The sequence below is a fragment of the Balearica regulorum genome, chromosome 1 (assembly GCF_011004875.1).
Source record: "Balearica regulorum gibbericeps isolate bBalReg1 chromosome 1, bBalReg1.pri, whole genome shotgun sequence".
NCBI lineage: Eukaryota > Metazoa > Chordata > Aves > Gruiformes > Gruidae > Balearica > Balearica regulorum.
Window position 1 is genome coordinate 184,920,287 of NC_046184.1, and position 21,894 is coordinate 184,942,180.

The 21,894-nt window shown below is 36.1% G+C and overlaps 1 protein-coding gene across 1 annotated transcript in view; it reads right to left on the reverse strand.

The window, feature by feature from the left end:
- VWA8 (von Willebrand factor A domain containing 8) overlaps positions 1–21,894 on the reverse strand; it is a 196,699-nt gene that overhangs the window by 138,044 nt on the left and 36,761 nt on the right. Inside the window, exons 6-14 of the mRNA XM_075741750.1 lie at positions 21,536–21,700; positions 21,113–21,162; positions 20,680–20,788; positions 17,626–17,730; positions 9,742–9,873; positions 8,280–8,414; positions 8,122–8,199; positions 1,718–1,878; positions 420–533 (exon numbers count right to left, since the gene is read on the reverse strand). Of these exons, the coding sequence (XP_075597865.1) occupies positions 420–533; positions 1,718–1,878; positions 8,122–8,199; positions 8,280–8,414; positions 9,742–9,873; positions 17,626–17,730; positions 20,680–20,788; positions 21,113–21,162; positions 21,536–21,700 (1,049 nt within the window). The remainder of the gene's footprint in view (positions 1–419; positions 534–1,717; positions 1,879–8,121; positions 8,200–8,279; positions 8,415–9,741; positions 9,874–17,625; positions 17,731–20,679; positions 20,789–21,112; positions 21,163–21,535; positions 21,701–21,894) is intronic.

A 21,894-nucleotide genomic window follows, 5' to 3' on the forward strand; every position in this document is an offset into this window, starting at 1 on the left:
CTAATGAGGAAAAAGAAAGTAACAAGTTGTATTTAACTTCAATTTAGCTTTATTTTCCAACACTCTTAATAAAATGTTCCAGAATTAAGTATTATATACCTTTATATCTATGTTTTTAGGTACTTATAATTTCTCTTCAATGTCTAACTCCTTCTGTAAAAGGATATTGAATGTTTTCCTTTTAGTTCAAGCAATCTAAACAGGATATAATTTTCTCATGCCACAAAAAGAAACAAAAGTTCATGCTGAAACTGATGTTTAAACTATGTTTCTCTGTGATTAGAAGGTATCAATGTAATAGAGAAGCATTTTGCATGATGTTTTTGCAAAAAAAGAAAAAAAGAAGAAAAAAAGAGGAGATTAAACTCTTTACAGGATGAAATGCTGTTTGCATTCTATAGTTGTTGCTGACACTTTACCTTTCCTGTAGTTTCTCATCAGAGATCTGTAATTCTTCTTTTAAGTTTTGGTATCTATCTTCCCTTAACAATCTGGTGCCGTCATAAAGAGTCAGTTCTCTGTCATGTATTAGTCTGTTTGAAAATAAAGAATAAGCTTTATCCAGCCTTTGATTACTTTTAAAAACACTTATATCAACTAACATTTTTTCAAAAGCTACCTCAGTCAACACGGGTCATAGTAAAAAGAAAAAAATATACCAATTTAAGATGCATCCAGGTGTGGAGGTAAAATAATATGCATAAGTAAACAGTTTCAGCACATAGTCAGTCAACTTAGTTTTTAATAGATATAGTAAAAAAATGAAAAATAAAAAAATTGTCTCACCAGTAGAGTGTGCATAAATGGCATGAAACAGCCATTTTGTTATACTTCTACCAAGTAACCTATTTCTGTTTTGTTTTGTGAAGCAATATATTTCAGTTGGTTTTAATGATTAACATACATACAGGCCCAGCTTTTATTTTTTTTAATGCAGAAGTTAATTAGATATAACACATGCTTGTGTCAGAAGAAAAATCAGAAGACAAATCTAAAATGATTCAAAAGGGAAAAAAAGAGGCAAGCATTATTCTCTCTTCTGCTCTTCTGCATATACATATAATAATAAAAGGCACAAAATGTTTTTGCTACAACCTGCTTTTAAAGCTGGTGATGTCCTTTAAGTTTGCAAAAGGCAGTATATGATGCAGGCACATGAAATAGCACAAAAATTTGACCTGACAGTATAAATTATTACTATTAACATAGTATTTGCCATTACTACTTCTGTTCTGCAAAGTTTAATTTATTTTTTATTAAATTATGAAATAATGTTTAGAAAGAGTTCTTTGTAATCAATATAAAGTACTCTTTTATATACAACTGCAATGATCACATTTTATTCAAAGCAGAATGCATTCAAAGTATTTTAAACATTTTCTGACATCTTGCATTTTCAAATTATTGAGCAAATATTACTAATTTTTAGATTTCATAAGTTTAGAGTAAAATCTAGATCATTTTTCAATTCAGACTTACATTCTGTATTTACAAACAGCTGAAATGTCTTGTATTATAGATTTGCAAAGAACATGCAAGAATTGCCTCTGCTTTTAAGTATGCAAAGACTGAACATTACATATTCTATGAATCGTCAATGCTCAGCTTCATTTTTACAGTATTCTTGAAGTTATAAAGTCATGTTCACCAGGAGGAACTTAATTTCTCAGTATACACACACTCACTAAACAGATCTTATCCGTGCTCGCATCCTGACCTTTGAAGTACAGCTAGAGTGCCAGGGTTAATTCGATGAATGCCATCAAGAATAACAAGGTTTCCTTCCAGGGCAGCAGTAACAAGTGGCGATGGTCTCCAAGCAGTGTCTCCATTAGGAAGAGTATACCTTTGCTGTAGCAAATCTCTAGCCGTCATATCCTATAAGTATCATTTCATCAAAAACGTATATTTATGCTCTATTTTCTTCATCGACAGTACATGCTTTCTCCTTAAAAAACCTGCATTCTGTTTTTCCTGAATATACCCAAAGAAGATGAGCAAGAAATCAATTACTTTTCCAAAGAGTATTAGAAATACACACACAAATCTACACAAAAACTACGTTAAATAGTCTTTGGAAGTTCTAGACTTGCCAATATCACTTATTTGAAACCAGAACAAAAACCTTCTTTTTCCCCCCTTAAAAGTAATGCAAGCATATGACAACTTGTACACAGCTTTGTGTACAGAAGGGGGCAGCAATTTACACCTGGAACAAATAAGAGTCATTTATTTCATACAGACGAAGTCACATGAAAGAGCAAAGATTTCATCATTAATCTTGAACACAAACCAGCATGACATTTCACCTCTCAGCATGAAAATGCAACAGAAGCATCGGAGAATAAAGGACAGAGTAAGAAAGAAGCCAGGAACACACAAAGTATCAGAAGTACGTAGCATATCACAAAATAATACTTCTGGGATAAATCAAAACCAAAGGCAAAATCTAGCATATCCTCCAGTACGTATTTTTTAGATGCTCCATTATAACAGGTAAGCACTAGAGCAACAAAGAATAACCATTTTGTGACCTAGAAGATGAAATCCTTTCCTCAGGCTGTGCTGTGAACACAACCTAAAATCAGATGAGAAAAATATTTTCTATTGTAGCTGCAGCTTTTGCATATGTCCTTTTCACAACTATAAACCCTTTGAACTTTAAAGAATAAAAATAGAACACATTACGTTGTATGGCCTGAATCATTTCCTCTTTCTACATTTCCTTAAAAGCCTTAAAATAACAGGACAAAGTCTGGTTCCTTCACTGTTTCCACATATGTAAAATTTAAAGTCTCACATTCAAATCCACCACACTAGAGTGTATTTTTATTGCTGTAGTTCTGCTTTTTTACTGCAGTGTTTGCTCTTTTCTATTTTATTAATGAATTAGACTAAAACCAGAACGTGAAACATTTTTATCAAAGCCAGAGAAAAATGTGGGTTTAGGACTAGCATCAGAAGTGTGCATTCAGTAGCTAGTAAATGTTGTATAACTGAATATTCAACTAACATATGTCTGACAGTTCACCTCTAGAGGAATGAAACAAGGTGCAATATGAACTGATTGGGAGCCGAGTATGCTATATAGAATGTCCAGCTGTAATTCCAACAGCCACTCGAGAAGCATGCATTAATTTTCTGGTGATAAACTCAGAAATGTATTTTGCTGCAAAATATTTCTTTGAAATTTAAAATGTTTAGACTGTAATTTAAATGGTTGAATGAGATTCAATTTAGTGACGCATTAAAAAGAAGTATCATTCACTAACAACTGCACAGTTTCTGTAACGTATTTGTTTTATGGCTAAATACCTGTCCAGTGATTTATGATTTGTTTATTTACTCTACATCAATTTTTAATTTATGATATTAAAAATATAACATTATGAGATATAATGTTATAAGACTAAGTCTAAAAATCCCCCCTCTTTGGAGGGGAAGTAATAGAAATACCTGAATTTTTTTTCCTCCTTTATTTTGGGCAAAGCAATGGCAACATTATATTGCCTTGTGAAACACAGTGCTTAATTTGTAGCAGTCATTGTAACATGTGTTTTACATTGTGCTGTTTATTTTCTAAAAGATCTTGTACATAGGAAAAAAAGAAGTTTAGGAGAGAAAACAAGTAGGGTAACTTCTGTTTCACTCCCTTTAGCAGCTATAGCAATAGAAGCCTCCAACCTGGCCATTCTTCATGGCTCACAGTGCTAATCATGTTCTTGGCAATTCTAAGATGAAAAAAATCTATGTTTCCTGCTTTTCATGCCAATTTGGACTCATATTTTGTTAGTATTTCTCAAATAAAAAACTGGAAGGAATTTGTAAAGAAAAATTATGAGGTCATGCAAAAAAAAAAAAAAAAAGAAAAAAGAAGAAATCCTAGAAACAAAACCATCACAGTACACAAACACTAGTGATGTGCTTAAAAGACTGGTTTTGCTGGGGAAGAAAAGGAGCAACTTGCTGGAAAACTGTTATAACATCACTTTGCATACTGCTATTTTTTTCCCCCTGAAACTCTGGGGGGAGAAAATGTTTTATTTTAAATAATTTAAACCAAAAGATCCCTAACTACAGTCCACAAAGAACTAGCTGGCTGCTGCTTCTCATTTGCTGTTGCTTAACTGCATTAAGAGACAACTTAAAAACAAACCTTTCCTAATCAAGATGAGTTCCTTTGTCAGCAATTTGCCTGTGTGGAATTGCATATAATGAGAAATCCGTATAACGATGTCAGATATCACAAATGAGACAGGAATTGTTCTGTGAGCCAACTGTTAATATAGAAGATGATTTATGTGCTCAGAAGGTTTGAGAATCCTTGGTTTAGGTAAATTTGATTCTCATCTCACAACATAAAAGCTTTTAGAGGTGTTTTTCTGTGAAATTAATATAAAGAGTTATGCCTTTTCACACTATTCAAGCCCTTAAATTAACTTCAGATGGAAAGGATGATTAAGCAAATACTAAAAATAAAAGTAAACTTTATACATATATATATAAAATCTCTAAGAATTCATTTCTTCACAGAGTCTGAAGAAAAACAGTGCTATTGCTTCAGACCAAGGATAAGTGCCCCATTACTTATTTTTGTGCCTGCAGAAATTACTGGAAAATAAAAATGAACCACAGGACAAATAAAAGCCTCCTTAATTCTAGAAATGGACTTTGGACAATACGGTGTCTCTCTCCAAAAATCAGAAAGACACCTGTTGAACCACAGTAGAAAAATCTGCTAAATTTACAGCATTATCAAACTTCTCATAGCCTTCACTGCTGAATTACTATATGAATGAATACATTTAACATTTGTTCTGTCATTAAATTATCCTGTTATTTCACTATGCAAAGCCCGTGATATGTTATTACATATTTTAAGAAAAACAAATGCATTCTTAAAATTTATCAGATGTATAGCACAGCTACATTTGATCATTTTTTTATACATTGCTTCCTATAAAAACTTTTGAGATTATGTACATTGAACATAGGAAATACCTATACGTATAGGTATACACGTGGATCTTACATAGACTCGTCTACACAGGAATTTATAGTGAACAATGAGCTCACAAGCAGTCATTTATTTGCCTTAGCAATAATGTTTGATATCACCAAAAAAACTCTTTATAAAAAACCTCTGCCCTTTGAACTTGATCAAACCCTGGTGAAACCAATGGAATGGTTCACACTTCAACAGGAAATACTTCAAATCCTTCACCTGGATTTTATTTCTGTAAGAATTACAGATCCTTCTGAAAGGAAGATGTTTACTGAGTAACTAATTTCATTGGCAGTTCTTCTCATATGTCTTCAAAAAGTCGTCTGCTTCTATTCAGTGAAGCCATACTAATTAAAGGTAGGATGTTGAAAAAACAGTGGCCATGTTTTTAACCAAATAATTGCCTAATTTTGTTGGTGAGTATCCAACACTCTATTGCATGCAACAAAACAAGGGTTAGGGTGTGCCCATCCTTAAGCAGGTTTGTCAAGTTGTAAAAGCTATTTTCCTGGGATGATTTAAAAATAGGTTTACAGTGACAAGTGCAGAGAGCAGTATGCAGGCTAGCTGGATACACTCAGTTCTGACTCAAACTACATGCCTATCTTCACATACTACTATACAGAAGGTAATAGGTGCTGTTGGAAATCCAGGTGTATTAATGTGAATATAACATTGCATTGATGACACTATGTAGCTTTGGAACCCAAATCTGCTTGCATCTGTCCATGTTAAAGCGTAAGGAAAGGGCATAAGTCATCTGCCTGACTCCATCTATGCAGACACAGTTTCAGAGCCTGCGCCTTTATCAGCTGAAGCCACACAGGGGGGAAGGAAAAGCAGTAGGATTCTGTCTGGGGAGGTTCTCAACCGTGCAGGAAAACATAAAATGGACTGGTTTTCTTTTTTTCATGATCAGTAATATTGCTCTTTTCTATTTTCTCTCACTTTTTGTCTGTTTCAACCCTTCACCCTCACCACCCATTTCTGTCAGTGTCTCTCTCCCCCCACAGGCCACTGTACTTCCAAATCAGCTGCCACTGCCATTTCTTCCGTTGGAGGTCTCCACGCTGCCTGGGAAAAATTTAAGTAAGCAAAGGGATGGAAGAAAGAGACCAATATATTGCATTAGATCTGATGCTAATGTTCCCCTGCAGCATTGCCAATTATCACTTACAACTGTAAATCCTGTGATATTTGGTGTATTTTGCCTCACAAGGTCATGGGAGACTCTTGACTTCCTGTTTCATTTCAGAGTGTTTTCATTCCTCAAGGTTATGAAGAAAACCTTACATGTGTGATCCCTACTGTGAAAAGCTAGCAAATTAGTTCATTTGACTTTTTAATCTTGTAATTTTTCAGTTTATGTCATGAGGTTAGAGTGTATCAAGACCTAAGACTGACAATTTTTTCCAAACAAGTACTGAGTGACCACTGGCTATGGGAGATGACTGTTAAGCATGACAGAGCTTGGGGTTTGCAAAAAAAACTCTAGTGCTGTGAGAAAGCCTGAAGCACTGTGGATGAAATCAAAGGAAAAAACCCCAAATGTACAGCAGCCCCACTGCACCATACCCTGAGAAAACTGACAGCTCCAAAACCTTCATTCCCTTATTATTCTGCATTCCAACCTTCCTGGAGCTTTCACTACTACTTCTATGTTAATCTTTTTAAATACAAACTTTACATTTTACTCAGTAAAAACATTCACTCTGCCCTTACTTTTTCAATTACTGTAAACTTCTTCCTCCGACTCATGAAAAATGCAGGTACAACAATAAGCTCCTTGCCACTTCTTTCAAAGCCCACAGACACCCTTACGACTCCTCCAGTTCTTCCTTCTTGTCATTTTACCCCATGACCACGATTCTCAGGCAACTACGTCAACTGCCCATGCATTTCACAGTGTTAATGCACGCTTCAGCCCAAATTTATCTTTAAAGCCACATCTGCGCTAAGACACAACATAAATAAATTAGCAACAATTAGGCAAGTGGAAGAACATTACTGTCTGTAATGGCACCTATGAATAATGAAGTTAATATTCATTGAATGTAATATGTACATATTGAACACCAGCCCTTTTATATTTCTAGGATGCAACATTTTTCAACACAGAACTTGATCTTCTAATCTCTACTGCAACACAGTCCCAACTGTAATTGTCATACTGAACGGAAATGTAAAAAAAAAAAAAAAAAAGGCGGGGCACAGAATTTATAATATTGTTTAAAATTCCACGTGTTAGGCATCAGGAAAAATATACATGTAAGAGGATATTAGGCAATCTTGACAGAAGAAACACATCAAAAAAACAGAAGAAAGATTAACCCTATGGAACATGAGAGATAATTTTTAAAAAATTCCCCAGAAACATAAAATCCATTATATATTCTCAATACAATAAAGAAACTGTCTACCATAATAATGAAAAAATAGTGTTGATAATGGAGAATTCCATAATAAGATTAAATAGCATATGAACAAACAAAAAAAAGGAAAGACAAAAGGTCTTCCGGAGGCATTCAACATGCATGAATTACAAGTGGTCACCAGTCTGACCTAAAGGCAGGAAACATACTTCAAAAGGGAAAAAAAATCCGAAAAGCAGAAGACATAAAAGACAAAGTTTTCTTTATGACAGTCAGTCATGCCAAATCACAGAAATAGTTGTCAATTCTCTGTGGCTAGAAGAAAGACCACTGTGTTAAATGATTCTCCTTACATTTTCTTTAAATTATCTCTCTTTCACATTCACAACAAAGTCAATAAAATCGAAGGAAAGCAGTGTCAGGGCTAATTTATATGTAATAACATTGTACTATCTATATTGCTGCACGGTATCCCCCCTATTTAGACTTTCAATAAGAAGAGATTTTAGATGAGTATTCTAACAGAATAAAAAATGTTCTATAATGACCAGAAAACTTTGCTGTCTTTTATTCTTTTAACCCATATCTGTGACTATCAGTGATTTTAAAAGCTGTGGCTGTATATGAACATATCTGCAGCTTTAAAATCACTGAGAGAGAGAGAACATGCACAAAGAATCAACCTCTTTGTATTATATTTTGGATTACAGTTAAAGCATGGTCATCATCAGATAGTTTACTTACCTGGTACAGCATGACAGGTTCTATGCTGTATCCCAGTATATCAGCAAACTCCTTAGCAATAACTGTTTTGCCACAGCCCTAAAGAGTTCAAAAATAAGAACTAGATTACATTCTAAGGAACCTGGGGAAGGAAGGAGAAAAGAAATGTAATTTCTTACTTTTCCTCCAATTAAACACATATCTTTAACCATATGGGATTGCATCATTTCTGCCAACAGTCGATTATGGCTGGAAGTCCTTACGAAAGTATCTGATTGAGGATGCTTTTTTAACAGCCTGGTCCCAGCTGGAACCTAAAAGGAAAAATAATAATTAGGAGGAGAAAAAAAAAAAAGCAAAGCTAAATAAGCTATACTGTGACACCTTTAGGCTTTGTGTGGACTGGGTTACGCTTCTCCAAAACTACGGTAATATTTTGCTGATGATTGTCATCCATCAAAGCCAAATCTTTCACTTGAAAAAATTAAATCATATAATTTCCAACAGACAACCTCCTTCACTCGCTCTTCATAAAAAAAATAAGAAAATATGAACAAATTCAATCACAGCATTGGGGTCCATGAAGAACTTGAGGCTGTTTGTGCTAGAGACAAAATATAAAAATGACCAATATTTATCGCTCAGAGAAATGTGGGGAGAAACAGCAATTTGCATTGTGAAAATCTGAAGGAGCTACTTTGACAAGAACTTTGGAGAGTTTCAATTGCTCCCCACATTAAGGTAGTTGTTCTATTTCCCATTCTAGACTGGGAATGGTTTCATCTGCAAACTCCTTATGCCCTGCTGTTCCCAATGACACATTCTGCAGACATCTTTTGAGGAGGCATTACCTACATGTCAAATGAAAGCAAACATCTTCCCCTCGGAAAAGAGTTGAATCAGGTCCCTACAGACTCACCTTTTCCTGATAAATTCCCATTTGCTGCTCTTCCCCTTTTCACTTTGTCATGGTACAAACCCTCTGAGGATATTCCTCACCACTGGTAATACGATCTCTCTCTGACTCCCACTAATTCACCTTCTTTACAGATTCTCTAGACTCTCCAAATTCAACATTAAATTCAAATTCTCGGATCAGCATCTGTTTCCTGAATAAGGCCTTGTTTCACCACCTAGCAGGTCATAAACTTCATTAGAAGAAACTCAAACTAATCACATTTGATGTCATTACTGTTGTTCTATTTTCCCAACATCCTGTGTCAGAACATTACCAAGCACTCGTCAGATTTTATTTGAAGTGTAGAAAGACTATTGTTTTTATTAAAAGAAAAAGGGAAAGCAGCACCAAGAGTATCACAAGTATTCTAATACAACAAAAAACCCCCCAAAATTTAGAGGCTTTTCTTTCATCCATTCTTTAGCACTTCTTTTAACACAAGAAACTTACATGAATCATGTAGGAAAGTATGAGTTTATCTAGAAATAAAATCTTGTGCATTCATAATCTAATATTCCAGATTCTAAATGTTTTCCTAATAAGAATCATGTGTTACACATCCAAAAAATATTCAATGCAAATGAGTTTTAGTCTGAAGTGAAAGCGTCAAATTCTTGATGCGATGAAAACAAGTTAATGATATCTAAAACCATATATATTTTGATGAATATATAAATTCATACCTGGAATGTCACTTCTTTTTCACCAATCTGAATAGTTACATCCGCCTTGAAGGGTTTGTTTCCATGTACACTTTCTACTTTTGTAATCCTTCTGGGAAGCAAGTGTCTTTCTGAATCTTGAAGCTCAAAACGCTGTATAATTAAGGGGAAATTAATTATTAAATACAGTTTTCTGGTTTTAAAACAGTTCTGAAAACAGGGCCAGAAGCATGTTGAAGATATGGGGTTGGAACTAGATAACCTTTAAGGTCCCTTCCAACCCAAACCATTCCATGATTCTATGATTAATTGCTTGTGGAGGTCCCTTCCAACCCGGTATTCTATGATTCTGTGATTCTTGAAATCAATATACTTTACTTCAACTTTCACTTCATATACCTAAGTTGACATTATCAATGGCCGATATATTTTACACTTAAAACCAAAGTAAAAAGATCGTATACCATCTACTTATTCTGGCTGTAGTGACAGATGTAAAGTGAAAATGTCATATGGTGACTTTGCCAAGTTTTAGCCTGACAGACTGAAATAATAAGAGAAACGGATGATAGCCTTTAGCATGTGTAATAATAGATCACCTATCTCTGCAGGTCATTATAACCAATTGCAGATTTAAACATCTGGCTACCAATAAAAATAACCATCAAACATTATGTTTACTTAGCTCCACAGCCTTATCATACAATTAAAATTGAGGACAACCTGTATAAATTAAGCCTTCAGCATGTTCTGGGTATATCAAGGGCAAAAAACAGGACATTTGTCTTCCCAATCCTCTTTTGAGCATTATACTCTTTATTTTATGCTGTATATAGAAAGCATGAAAACCATTTTAAAAATCCTGTAAAAAGTCTATTTTGTTGGGAAAGGGGTAGTCATATCAGGGGGCTTTATGCACAAAAATCCACTAATTGAAATTACTGAACTCGTAGTCATTTTATTCAACAGAGTGAAAGCTGAGTAAACAAGAGAAAAAGGAGTATTATCCAATTCCTCAGAATTCTTAGAAAAACGTGTGTTTTTTTTAAACAGAAGTCACTAATGTAAATGAATTCTTACAAAGCATGTTTGTTTTATTACTACTAAGATTCACAGCACCACCTATTAAAGTTTAGAAAGAAAACTGAGATGCATTCATATAAATGCTTTGGCTCTTCATCATTTTGTAAATTCCCATTCTGGAACAAGGGCTTACAAAAATCTCATGTTTAAACAGGAATTTAAGATAAAAGTACTTTAGTAAAGGGCTGCACCAAATTATATTCTTATTGTAACAGCTGAGTCTACTTCAGATACCATTAAATGTTTAAACAACAACAGAGGAGAGGAATGCCTACTGAGTAGTATCTCAAACTTATGATTCTAAGGAATGCTTCAACTACGATTCTGTGAAATGAACTACAGATGTTCTTGCTCTTATGTTCATTAGTAAATTGTAATATTCTTACTAAGTTAAAGGCATTTTGGATAGGGCCAAAGCTGTTCATACACAAAATTGCAAACTGCTTGTACACTGAAATCCCTTAATCCGATACCAACAAAAGAAAACTGTGAGCAAGCAAGATTATCTGCACCAGCAGCCTCTGGATCAAACAAGGAAGATTTGGAGACAGCAGCAGACCTTATACACAAAGGTCTTGGGAATCTAAAATTTCTAATGTGTTTTTTCATTTGGTTTTTTGGTGGTGGTTTTTTTTTTTCTTAAAATGTTGTTAAGGGTTCTGAGCTAGCCTTTAGACCCCAAATCACAACAGTGAAAGAAGACTATCTATCTCTGTGCAGATCCTTACTGAATTTATACAACTTGAGTTCATTTAACTGAATTTGGACAATTCAAATTAATCACATATAAGCATGGAGATGCTGAACTGGATAATTTAGTAATTAAACAAGTTACCACACTTACACCTGGACAGAAGCAGCAAACAAGGGAACTGTTTGTGGCTTTCAGAGTAAGACAGATCTCTTTGATGCAGTTCTTAATTTAGAATTCTGACAGCCAGATACAGAATCAGAAAGTGGCATGAAATGGATTTAATACACATTAAACATGTTTCTGCCCAGGGAAGTGGTTGAGTCACCATCCCTGGAGGTATTTAAAAGATGTGTAGATGTGGTGCTTAGGGACATGGTTTAGTGGTGGACTTGGCAGTGCTAGGTTAACGGTTGGATTTGATGATCTTAAAGGTCTCTTCCAACCAAAATGATTCTGTGATTCTGCCTGAGCCAGAAGCAAGTTCCTCTATACAAAGTCCAAGTTGATAGCCGTAAAGGAAAAAAAAATATTTGTGGCTTGGAAGGACAACTATTGAGAACATTCAGTATCACAAAGTTTGGGAGATACCTGGTGAGCCAGAAGTGGGCAGATTCATTGCCCCAGATTCAAGAAGAAAAAAGAAAAGACTGGCCACCAAAAACAAAGGAAGAGGTTTGGCAGTCTAAACTGTCTGCCTGCCAGCAACACTTGAGAAAAGGCAAACTGTAAAAATTAGAGAAAAGGAAGAAGAGGAAGTCTGGCCACTTGGAAGTATCTAATAATCAGTAATGTATAAGCATGGAAACTGCAAAGAATATGCTGGTGATCCAGCTGGTCAAAGGAACAGAGAGCATAAATGAGATGTATTTGCAGATAACCACTTATGCTGAACCCACAAGACAGCTAAGCGATCCAAAAGACGCATCCAAAGGCAACTGATCTTTCTTAAAAATTCCCTGCATGGGAAGGAAAGACAATTTTTAAGGAACAAGAGGACTGAACTGTTTCACAAGAAGCAAAAGAAGAACTGCGAGTGCAAGACAAAACAGACAGATGAAGTCTAAAGGACAGATTCCACTACAATGGTATGTATTGGCACTAAGAACATTCATTAATGCAAAACTCCAAATACTATAGATTACTTTGGGGGAAATAAAAAGAGAATCAAATTCTTCCTTAGACCAAAATTTGCAACAGAAATATCTTAGAAATAGTTGTGGGTTGACCCTGTCTGGGGGCCAGGTGCCCACCAGAGCCGCTCTATCACTCCCCTCTTTCATTAGACAGGGGAGAAAAAGTGTAACAAAAAGCTCATGGGTCAAGATAAGGACAGGGAGAGATCACTCACTAATTATCATCACGAGCAAAACAGACTGAACTGAGAGAGGGAATTCATCTAATTTATTACTAAGCAAAACAGAGTAGAGGAATGAGAAATAAAATCAAGTCTTAAAACACCTCCCCCCACCCCTCCCATCTTCCCGGGCTCAACTTCACTCCCGGATTCAACCTCCACCCCCCCCACAGTGGCACAGGGGGACAGGGAATGGGGATTATGGTCAGTTCATCACGTGGTGTTTCTGCCGCTTCTTCATCCTCAGGGGGAGGACTCCTCTCATCGTTCCCCTGCTCCAGCGTGGAGTCCCTTTCACAGGAAACAGTCCTCCACCAACTTCTTCAATGTGAGTCCTTCCCACGGGCTACAGTCCTTCACGAACTGCTCCAGCGTGGTCCCTTCCATGGGGTGCAGACCTTCAGGAGCAAACTGCTCCAGCATGGGTCCCCCACGGGGTCACAAGTCCTGCCAGCAAACCTGCTCTGGCATGGGCTCCTCTCTCCACGGGTCCACAGGTCCCGCCAGGAGCTTGCTCCAGCCTGGGCTTCCCATTGGCCGCAGCCTCCTTCGGGTGCCTCCACCTGCTCCGGCGTGGGGTCCTCCACGGGCTGCAGGTGGAATCTCTACACCCCCTCATCCTTCCTCCATGGGCTGCAGGGGGACAGCCTGCTTCACCATGGTCTTCACCACGGGCTGCAGGGGAATCTTGCTCCGGCGCCTGGAGCACCTCCTCCCCCTCCTTCTGCACTGACCTTGGTGTCTGCAGATGTTCTTACATCTTCTCACTCCTCTCTCCGGCTGCAAAAGCTCTCTCTCTAAGTGTTTTTTTTCTCTTTCTTAAATATGTTATCACAGAGGCGCTGATTGGCTTGGCCTTGGCCAGCGGCAGGTCCGTCTTGGAGCCGGTTGGCATTGGCTCTATCAGACACAGGGGAAGCTTCTGGCAGCTTCTCACAGAAGCCACCCCTGTAGCCCCACTGCTACCAAAACCTTGCCACGCAAACCCAACGCAGAAGTGAACAGGATTTCCTAGACAAGAAAGAAGATTCCAATTTTCTGAACTATTTGCCCACTCTCTCTGAGACAGTGCCTATGTAATCTGAAGATTCCCTGCCACAAGGCAGGGACACAGTTTTCAAGGAGAACATCAGGTAAGATTAAAGTGAGTGCGCAAATAACACAAAAATGAGTCAAAGGGAACAGACAAGCTTTTATCTGATATACGATCAAGACAATAAACACAAGCATCAATCAAGGCATGAAAAAAAATGAAGAAAAATTCCAGAAGGGTCTTAGAGTTAAGGTAAATACCCAGATGGTAGGCTAAAAGAGACTTGCTTATTTATTAAAATGAATCTGATCTATATGTTGTTTCTAAAATCTGATGGGAAGATTCTCTGGATTAGAAGGTAAAAATAAACACAGTGGGTGTTTCCAATACTGGGAAAAAAAGGCACACAAAAGGCATGTGAGAATTAAAAAAGCAAATTCGAAATCTCTGATGAATTGGAAGTAAAATACTAAAAGCTTATGGAACAATGAAGAAATACGTAAAGAACACTTGGAGTCTCTTAGGAGCCACCAAACTCAGCCTAAATGAAGATGACCAGTTTTATAAATGTCTATCAACAGTATACAGGCACGAAAACTTACTGCTTAAGCTTATTGTTTGGGAATGTTTAACTGGAATCTGTTCTCCTTGAAAGCAGCAATTTCTCTGTATCTAAATCTTCTAGAGAAAAAGCTTAAATAATTTTTTACTTAATTTTTGCAATCATATTTCAAACGTTCACCTGTCAGTCAAAATAATTTGTCATGCCAATATTTCATGCAAATATAGAATAATTTTAAAGGCCAGAATTCAAACGAAGTAATATTTTCCTTTGCAAGATCTCCTAAGTTTAAGATCTTTAAGAATCGGTATAGAAATTGATACAGTTTCCAAAGTGCAGAAACTTCAAAGAAGGGTATGCAAAGACACATCATTCTCAAGTTTGTTTTGGTACTTCTGTCCTGTCTGTTGCAAGCTAATGAACTAATCAATGCTGCAAACTGCAGCCCTTGTACAAATGTTCTGTATGATAAGCAACTCTCACAATCGCTGATGATGCTGGACTAGTGTGCAATCCATAAACACTTTTTTTGATGCTAACTAGTTTGACACAAAGAACTAGGTTTGTGTCAAATGAAAAAGTTGGTTGATAGACAGAGTTAAGCCTAAGACAGGTTTTAACTCCAACTAGATCCACTCAGCAAGAGATTTGCATTTCAAAGCATCTTTACGCATCCAGGACTAACACCGTAACAAACTACTTTCACTCACAGGGAAGGTATAAATCAGTATTTCACACTGATTCATTATCAAGAATAAGAATTATGAGGAACACGTAGATCTTGGTAGAGTGTCAGTCAGCAAGGAGGCACATTAGGAAAAGATTTACCCAAGTTGAAGGTAATGTTTGAGAAGACAGTGCCTGGACAATATGATCTCTTCAAGAAATACGCACAGGGTCTAACAGCTGCCAAAACCAGCTGTTTAGCCTAACCACTGGCTACCTCATTTCTCAGCTCCGACAGCTGCCTGGAAGGGAAGACATCCTGAAATTAAGATACGTTATCAGCTAGATTACTGCTTCCCCACATCTGTCTCCAAGTCCAATGCCTAAACTTTACATTTTAGTGTATGAAATTTGTTTTTATTTTCTTTACATGTTAGCTGATGTTAAAAAGTGATTCAATTTACACAAATTAACCCATCAATTGCAAATACACTTCCAAGTATTTATTTTTTCAACTCTCAATACCTCCCAGTTAAGATTAGTATTTCCTAACTGTATTCTGTTACACAGAGGAAAGCATTTAGCAGGAAATACTAGCAGGACACTCAATGTAAGTCTGTAGGATAGCAGAGTAAAGAAATCATCTCGCTTCTACCAGACTCCTCTGGCTCACATTTCTTATGGAATGAAAAAAAATAATTTCTTATCCACATTTAATAAAGTACTGACACTGGTATTACTAAAATATCATTATAAACAGAAGTTCCTCAGTTCAAATAGTTATTTTCTGTATTTCTTAAGGTTCGTTGTTTAACAAGATTTGTTGTGTGCAAATAGAATAAAATTCCAAATAAGATTATATGTACTTTTTGACATAATGGGACAAGTTCGTATAAGTAGTGATGAGGAAGAGTATCAAATTAAAAAAAAGAAAATTAATACAGAAAAATGTAAATGATAAGGAGGTATTTAAAAGCAGACGATCATTGAGAAAGAAGATTTTACTAGTCAAATCAATCTGTCTTACACTGGAAGCAAAAGCATGCACAACAGATGAAATTAAATAAAAGAAATGGAAAATGGAGGAAGCTGATGGTACCAAACATAAAGATTTTCACCATCTAGAACTGACAGGGGAAACAAAAAGATTTAAAATAAAGGCATATTAAGAACAGAAATGACTGTTACTGCTCTGCTAACAGATAGAAGTCTACTTCCACCCAGACCATGGTTCTTACGGGCAACTTCAATCAACCTGACATGTGGTGGAAAGGCAACACAGTGGGACACGATCAGTCTAGACTTCTGAGGCTGCCTGGAATAACATCTCAACACAGGCAGTGCACTGTCTCAGAGGGATGATGCAAAGACGGCTCCTGTTATTCACAAACAAGGGGCAATTGGTTGTGGATGTGGCAATGGTAGCCTTGGCTGTAGCAACCATGAAATAACGGAGTTCAAAATCCTGAGGGGGAGTGATGAGGGCAAGTAACAGGCTACAGATCCTGGATTTCAGGTCAGATTGGGCTATTCAGAGAAGCACCTCCCACAGGAGGCAGCTTTGAAGGTGCACGAAAGCTAGGAGGTCGTTCAGGACAACCTCCTTCAAATGCAAGAATTGTCCATTCCAAAAATTCAGGAAGACAAATAGGAGACCAGCCCAGCTAAACAGGGAATACAGGATTGAGCTCCAATCTCAAAAGGCTGTATACAGGAGGTGTCAGCAGGGATGGGCTACAAACATTTCCCTGACATGTAGGCTTGGTTTTAGGAAAAACAAAAATTCACTAGCTACAAAGTTGGTTACTTCCAAATACGTGTGTACAAATAATTTCAAATCTTCAGGACTGAAAGAGTTGGGTAAGATGCTCTAGGTCACGAACACTAATTTTCAACAACATACATAACTCCTACAACATATTCAAAAATGAAAGTTGGCACTGTGATGAAGTTTAAAAAGCACAAATGGAATAACCCAGCATAATTATAGGCTTTATAAGCTGTTATATAAACATAAACAAAACAACAAAACAGATCTGACCAACAACAAGCAACAAAAGGCTAACACTGACCAAAACCAAAGACTAATATAATCTATAATCATACTATACTGAATGTATTTAGTGCATGTGATCTCTATTGCCATTTTAGTATCTCCTCTTTAAAGTCAAATGCCAGAGGTACTTTTTAAGCGTTTGACTACCTTAACCATATAAGCAGCTACTTTCAAGTTAATTAACCACTTATATGATGAGGGTTTTTCTGTAGTCTTAAAGGGAAGTCTAAACATTCTACAGAACATAGAGGTTTCACCTTTCACTATAATGATAGCTACTAGTTTATAAACTTTGGGGTTTTTTTAAACATTGTTTTAGCATCAGCAATCATGCAGCCATTTAGTTTACTTAAGATTTCTTTTTTTTTTACAGAAGTAGAGAAGTAACATTAGTCAGGAGAACTACTGTCATAATCCATCACTCCCAAGAATTATAACATATATGTGCAATACTTACTTTTAACGCATCTTTGACTGCAGTCCTGCCTTCCTTTCCGAGGAAAACATTATAGGGGTAAAGTCGGTCAATAACATTCTGGACTGACATCATAGGAAAGGAATCCTAATTCAAATTAAAAATGCAAATTAAAAAAAATATTATTGGCTCATCCTATCATCAGCTATTAATCTGAAAATCCTATACAGTGCTGCACTTAAAACTGTAATGGCAATATACAAATAACTGCTAGATGCAGTATTCAATCAAATGTCAAAACAGGCATTTCTCAGGTGCAATTCATTATAATATAAATGACAAAAGTAGATTAGGTATCTCAGTCATTCGCTGTAGCTTCCATTTACGCACAGGAAAAAGTAATTTTTAGGACATCGTTTTTCTAAAGACATCTAAGGTTAGGAGAGACAAATCCCACCATAGGTAACCAAGTTTCATAGTACTACTAGAAAAGAATCAGTATGACAAGAAATCTATATTGCAATTATGATCTACTCATTTGCAGCAATTTCTAGTATTTAATTTTGATTCTATTACATGGTACAGATTCTACTTAGCAAATCAATTCCTAGAAATTTCTGAACAGTTCGATCCAAACTGTTTTGTTTTGAAATGAGTTACTAAATATGCTTGCACTTTCTACACAAAATTCAAAACAATGGTGTGGGTTTTTTTACTATCTCCTTGTTAGTTGTGAGTACTAAATCTTTTGTCAGTTGCTGCCTGAACTAGACAAAGATTTAATTATTTTGCCGCAGTAACAGAGAAAGAAATGGAAGTGCATTTATGAATGCTCAAGAAACATATGCATAAAGCTTTTCATGGTGCAAAAACGTGTTTCAAAAACCCTAAAGTAATGCTTGATTGGTTTAAAAAAGACTTACACATTTTTAAGGACTACTTGTGCGTAACAGTAATAAAAACAGTCAGTGGACTGACACTACTTTTTTAAGCTTTCAAACTAAGTAGAAAATAATATAGTTCAAATAAAATCAACTGGTTTTCAGTTAATACACTTGGATTTACACAGGCACCCAACTGAGAGAAGAGTTGCTTAGAAATGAAATCAGGAGATGCATATTTTATAAAATGCATAATTCAATTCATACTTATAATCAGCAATACTATTTATAATGTTCCGTATTAAAAAAAAAGATCAGTAAAAATAAACCATTTAAGGCACTGCAGCAAATGTACTGCTGAAAGGATCAGGGAGCCCTTTACTGCATTTTAAAAGCCCTCTATCTATATATAAAGACATAACATATAATTTGTCCACATTATCTCAAATTAATAATAATTACAATGGTGTGTATGAAATTAGCCTCTTCAGAACAGCATCCTATAAAAAAAATTCTCCCTTTCAGCAGGCAGGAGTTTTCAACCTAAGAAATGCATTTTGGCACTGCATGAATCCACGATAGAAGATAAGAAGCTAGTCATTACAATGCATTCCCTATACCCTTTTAAATGGTTAAATCAACCCAGCTAGAAATAAAGGATGGCAGTGACCCAGCATGTGAAGGAAAAATGCTGTAGCTAGAACCACTGAGAACAGTCAGCTTAGAAAACTAAGTGATCAAAACTAATTCTAAAAGAAACAGTTCTCGTCTACCTAAAAAAAAAGACACTGTCATACAATGATAACACTTCACATTCTCTAATGTAAAATAAAATGCTTCCTTCATTCCATAGTTTAGATAATAGCTTAGGGCTCATTTTCTTTCCATTACTCTGAAAGCCATCTGGCATTCATTTAAAAATAATTTTTCACTACAAGGCTCAAAGAATAAAAAGTTGCAATTTCTTTTAAAATCCAACATGTATTTCTTTCGTAAATCCCTCCAAATACCGTTTCATTTCTCTGAACTTGAATTTTAATCACTTTCTTCTGAGGTAGTATCACTAATTCAGAAAAAAATTATGTCTGTCAGTATCCAGCACAACTGAAGGGACTGAGCACCACAGTAACACAAGTAATTGGTATGTTTTAATCCAATATTGGTATGTATATAATCCAATAAAATATGTAGAAGCAATCTGCCACTGTGCAGTACTATAGGAAAAATGATTGCACAAGAGACACAACAGAGAATTATCCTAAGAGTCTTTTCTACAGACACTTGCACCTTGGAGAGAGAGTTTGAGAAGCTGTCCTGGTATTTTTCCCTCCTGGGTTGACCATATCTTCCCACACGCAAAAAGGTACCAACTCCTCTCTCTTTATATAGATCTCATCTCCCTGACTCCCTTCAGGAGGCATCTTCTAGTTTGACTTCGATTTTTTACCACGTAACTATAAAGTCCAAGGGACAAAAGCCTGTCAGGGAAAGTAGAAAGGCTGCCACAGCTTTAGGCCTGGCCTGCCTGATCTGCCACTGTGAACTCAGCAAGCGTACAGTTGTTTTATTTCCCTATGGACTGTAGCTGTCGGGAAGTATTGCATCGTCAAGTGTGCACAACCTACATCTTCAGGTAACCACCTATGTCTATGTTTATTCTAAATTCCCCAGCCAACCCAAAGACCTAATGTAGACTTTATCTCATACAACTTAACTGTCTCCTAAATCCACATTTGATTGTTTTGGGTCCTTACAGGTGTCAATGGAGAGTAATTAGTGTCTTTGTAATGCAATCAATCTGATTTACATGCATACCATTAAATCAGAAACATTTTTACATTGTGATTTTTATTTCTCTCCACTGACTAAAAGGGGAGTCCTAGATGACAACCTCAGTGTCATCAGGTAAACTATAGATGCCCCTGAAGTCAGATAAGATGATTTAGCAGAATAAAAAACATTATTTTGAGCACTAAGATACATTTAATCACATCACAAATCTTGCATCATGCTATACTTTGTCCTTCAGTATTGCTAAAAGTATTATCCAGAGTTCTCTGATTGGGACTTTTCTCCCTCAAACCATCCTTAGGTTTTTGCAGGTTTATTTTTTAAATGTTCATGTTATTCATCTTCTAACAACACGAATAATCCAAATCTAATTTTGAGAAATTTTAAGCCCATACAGTTTCACAGCACATGTGTATGCACATACCAAAATCTGAACTGCAGCCGACAAGCTGTCTAAAGGAAAATCTGGAAGTCCCAATGTAGAAGATTCTTGAGAGCAGAGAGTTGTAGCAAAAGACAGGAGCTGAGAAATTCTGCATAGGAAAAAGTAATTACAGAGTTTTATACATACTATTTAAAATACTAAAGCCTAAAAAGTTAAGTACAGTATAAGATGCTGAAACTATTTCTGAGCGCAAATAAGTAAGGTGTGATTGAAGTTCTAAAGCATTAAGGATTCATTATATGAAGGCTGCATATGAAAAGCTGTGTGAGCATACACCCACACATATTAAAAAACTTCTTCAGTTCTGGTCTCTATGCAGTGATAGCAGATACAAAAATAGCAAGGAATCCTGAAAGGACATTGCTTTTCTTCATTCATTCAATTTTTAGTTTTTTTAATTATGAAAAATTACCTCTCTGCGGAAATGTTTGATCCAATTGAATATAATAGCTGAAGATGGTCCTGAAAATAGAACATAAAATCACACAGTAAATTAATTTTGGGATCATACTGTGGATCACAGCTCATGATGTGAGCAGCATTTTCTATTTTTCCCCTCTAATTTAGACATTAGGAGTCTACTCAATTCTTGACACAGAATTAATTTTATTTTAAAAAAAAAAAAAGAAGAAGAAGAAAGATTATCAAATCTTTCTTTTACAGTTATATTATTTTACAGAAGTTATTTTTCTGCTGCAGCATTCCTTGGCAACTCTAAGCCTGCTTTTCAGGAATTTGTCAGGCCCCAGTAGGAAAAATACCCTACTCACGGATTCTTTTCAGAGGTGAGGTAAGTGAAGTACAGATAATCAAACTCTTCTGCCAAGGCACTTACCTTAAAGGGCAGATGATAAATGTCTCTAGCTTGAAATCGAGAGCGCAGAGGCGGATCCAAAGGGTTACCAGAGTATTTAGGTACTGGCAGGCCCAATGCTATCACTCGAAAATCTTCACTAACCCGAACAATCTTCCATGCATCTAACTCTGATTTTGTATGATCCTAAATTAATTAAAATAAAGCAACAAGAAAAAAAACAAAAACAAAAACCCCACATTACATCATTAAAAACCTACAACAACTAAGCTGCAGATTGACTAACAGCCCTGGCCCTTCAACCTAACTGTGGTAATGTTCTCATCTTTTATTCAGAGGGGCTAGAAAGCACTGAACAGGTCAAATTTGTGGATGGTAAA